The sequence below is a fragment of the Nematolebias whitei genome, chromosome 23 (assembly GCF_014905685.2).
Source record: "Nematolebias whitei isolate Nwh7 chromosome 23, NemWhi1, whole genome shotgun sequence".
Lineage (NCBI taxonomy): Eukaryota > Metazoa > Chordata > Actinopteri > Cyprinodontiformes > Rivulidae > Nematolebias > Nematolebias whitei.
Genome location: NC_056520.1, coordinates 7,768,517 through 7,772,504, shown reverse-complemented (window position 1 = coordinate 7,772,504; position 3,988 = coordinate 7,768,517). Strand labels below are relative to the sequence as shown.

Here is a 3,988-nt window from a genome sequence, read left to right as displayed (position 1 = left end):
GGAGGGCCCCACCTTAGTGCACCCCCCCCGCCCCCGCCCCCCCCCCCGTTGCTCAGACACCATCGTCAGCTGTGTCCAGTGAGCAGAACGGGATGATGCAACTGGTTCCTGTGCAGATTTTAGTGATTCAGTCTGAACCAGAGGGTTCTTCAGCTGCAGTTTGTGAAGCTGCAGCACCCTCTAGTGGCTGAATATCAGCTGCAGGCGAGCTGAACCAACACCTGCAGCCTCCTCTCTCCAACCTGCTGCTGCCTCACGCTGCACATTTATGATCGTTATCAGAAACATTTCACTCTCCTGCCACGCTCTGTGGCTTCTGTCTGGTTTTCTGAGCACGTTGGCGTCTCGTCCACCTCTTAATTCACCCCTCTCCCTTTTTACCTCAACCGGCTCTCGTCACTTTGCCGTCCTCCGTCTCCCTCGTTTTAACGCGTCCCAAATGAATGATCTCCTAAAAGGAGGAGCGCTCAGCGGCGACCGCAACAAAGTGACGGTATTTATCACGCTGGACATTTTGTTGAGTGAAGGTCCATTTCTGAGCATTTGTTCTTCGGTAATGACATGAACAAATAGTATCTTACCTGCTGTAGATGGCTCTTTGAGGTAATCTTAAAATAACTCGGATGTGTTTTTTTTTATTACTTTTCAGTATAAAATAAGATCCTCCCTACATGACAAAAGCACAAAGAAAGGAACAATTATTAAACGTCAATTTACGCATCTGTTATTTAAGTTTCGACGCCCCCTGGCGCTTCATGCCAGTATTTCCCGCTCCTGAAGCGGTGCATTGGTTGTCCAGTCCTGGTCCTTGAAGGGCCACTGTCCTGCAGGTTTTAGAGGTTTCTCTGCTCCAGCACACCTGGTTTGAATCAGTGGTCACGGAGGGGAGTTACAACCATTGAATCAGGCGCGTCGGAGCAGGGAGGTTTAGAAAACGTTCAGGATCGTGGCCCTCGAAGACCAGGACTGTCACCTCATGTTGTACACGTTCATTTAATGACGTTTTTGTGCGGCAGGAGATTAAAAAAAAAAATAGTGAGTAGGTTATTCCGTTTTACTCACAACTACAGTACTTGACTGTAATCACATAGACGTGATAAATATGGTTCATAGTCAGATTTTTGTCGATTAAACGCGATTATGAAATTTCAGATCGTCACCGTTCCACGCCTCCATTCTTAAAAAAAAAACCACAGCAGTTCAAGGAAACATTATTTTATAAACCCTCACGTTCCGGTCTTTTTTGGTGTTCGTGCAGCAACAGAATGCTCCAGCCATCCGCGCCCATCAAGAAACCGCAAGTCCAGTTAAAAGCAGTTAAAAACTAAATCTCCCATTTCTACCGCTTATCTGTGGTCGGGTCGCAGAGAGAAACCCAGACCCCCCTCTGTCCAGAGACGCTGTCCGGTTCCTTCCGGGAGACCCCGGGGTGTTCCCTGACCCGAGAAGATACACTTCTGAGAGTCCCATTTTTCTTAAAGACACGCTGCTCACTCCCTCACTATCCATCCTTCAGTTCAAACAGTCTTTTACTGCCATCTGGTGGTTGAAAAAAGTTACTACACACAAAAATTAACCAACGTTTCTTCTTAAATTTGACAATAATTATTGTCAAATTTCAAACAATATTATCGTTTATCGCAATAATTTCTGAGACAATTAATCGCCCAGTAAAACTTGTTATCGTGACAGGCCTACACATTCTCCTGTGAGACCAAGTTGAGCCCAGGCCTCGAGTAGATGGGGGGGGGGGGGGGAGCTACTCTGAGAACAAAATGATACAATTTTCGTCACGCAGCTCCGTCAACCAGAGCTGATACTCTTGATAAAGCAGCTTAAGGCTGAGCCTGCACAGGAAGCTGATACCCGTGGATCCAGGGTCGTGTTTTTTGGGTCATGACCATAGTCGGGGGTCAGAGTGTAAACAGAATCCATCCCCCCCTCCCCACATTAACAACTGACACAGTGCGCAATACAGATGCGCTAGCTAAAAAGCTACAGAGGTAGCGCTCCGTCTCCATCACGCCGAGCAGTTTCTTTCACCACCACCACCCACCTTCAGTCGACAACTGTCAACACAAACAGTGCGCAACACGGACGTGTCTCTGTCTCAACACCCCCCCCCCCCCCCCCCCCCCCCCCCCCCCCCCCGCCCCCGCCCCACACACCAGGTGACAAAAGTCACAGAAGAGATGAGCGCCCTGCCAAGGCATTTAACCTAGGGGAAACATTGTAACCAGTAAATTCAAACTTTACCTTTGGACTCGGCTCTTCTTTCACCACTACTGATCGAAGCAACACCCTCATTACCGAGGACGAGACCCTGATCTGTGCAACAAAACTGACCGTAACAAAAAGGTTTACGAAATGCTAATCTCATAAACCTCCACGGTTGTTTTAGGACAACATCAACTCCAAATTATTTTTCTCCACCAAGCCATCTACAGCAGGTAAGACGTTACCGTTCTACAAAACGCCCCCCTTCAGAATGTTCAGACGATCCCTTTAAGGTCTCAGCGCGTCTACAACCACAGACAATCCATTCTGTTTTCACAGAGTTTATCTGATTTTTATCTAATTTAAAGTCCAGTTTCTCTCCTCTGGGATTCAGACGGTGCAGTTCGTAAAAAAAAAAACCACGAACACTCGGGTGTTTTTATTTTCATCAAGACGCGACGTAGCTCGCCGTCACTTATCAGGTGAAACTAAACTCTTGTCTCTTCCTGTGCTCCCGTCCCGCAGATCATCCTGAAGTGAGCGTCCGGAAGGGGACGGAGTGTCTCGAAGCTGCGCTGGGAAACCCCAAACAGCCCTTCTGTAAATACTACCTTGCCTCTCCCGTAGAGGTGCAGCAACCCGCATGCTAAGAGCGCAACACTCCACTTCTACCGTTAGAGCTGCAGTGTCGTGTAACCGGGGGAAAAAAAAGAGATATATCGTGTACGTGTTGCTCAAAAACATGAAGACGTCATCAATATTCTTATGTACAGTTCAGAACTAGCACCGTAGATACCATGGATCATCTCCTTCGCAGTCGTTTTGTTAGAGGAAGGAAACCAGAACACGACCGCGCAGTCGGGGTTTTCATCTGGATCGTTCCGGCTCTTCTTCACGATCCTGCCCGACGCTGGTGTAACGAAGCTCCTCCCCCTCATCAAACGAGCAGCCACGACTTAACGCCCCTCTAAATTACCCCCCAGTCGCCCTTTATTTGACGTGGGTTCAGTCGGTGCAGGAGACCGGGTCGGCTCAACAAGCGTTCCAAATGTTCGTATCAGGAAAACCCTCGGTCTGCCGGCAGACTGCGACTTTGAAGCAACGGCAACGCCGGTTCCGGTTGGAATGTTATTGTTTTTTCAAGATTATTTTTAAAGGAAGTGCTAAATCTAAACGCCAACGAGGTGCGTTCGACGACACCCGTCAAGCAAAAACGAAGACTTGAACCTGGGCTGGAGGGCTACCAGTGACCGTCGGTTCCCTGCTCTCACCGATAATCCTGTTCCATTTTAGAGTAAAAAAAAAACAGTAGAAGTGCCTGAAAAAAAGAAAAACGACGAGGCTCATCCACGACCCGCGCACTCTGAGTGGACCGTTGAGTCCCGAGTGCGACGCGCCGGCTGTCAGAACCTTACGGACTTGGTTACCGGAACCGCTGAACGGCTCTTTAACATCACAAAGTGACTTTAAAGAAACGAACGAACGGACAAATCAATCTTTGTGGAATGTTTGGTGTTTTTACCGATGTTTGTTCAGATCTTATGAAGTGGTTCTGTGGAAAGGGTTGTGAGCGACAAATATCTTACCTGTCGTGGATATCCTCAACGAGCTAATGGCTAGTCTGAGCGGGACCAAAACCAACAAATGGATTTTCACGGTCCTAAAATAACCGTAATTGCACCAATTTCACCGCAGTTCGTCGCTTTCAGACTAGCCGTTAGCTCGTCAATAGGAAAAATTGGCCTTTGGACTAGCCGTTAGTTCGACAATG

The 3,988-nt window shown here is 48.1% G+C and overlaps 1 protein-coding gene across 1 annotated transcript in view; it reads left to right on the top strand.

The window, feature by feature from the left end:
- Positions 1-3,851, top strand: part of mbnl2 (muscleblind-like splicing regulator 2) — a gene marked incomplete at its 3' end in the record, with an annotated part of 44,821 nt that extends 40,970 nt beyond the window's left edge. The window contains 1 exon segment of the mRNA XM_037696426.1: positions 2,743-3,851. Within this exon segment, the coding sequence (XP_037552354.1) occupies positions 2,743-2,757 (15 nt within the window).
- Between the last annotated feature and the right edge of the window lie 137 nt (positions 3,852-3,988).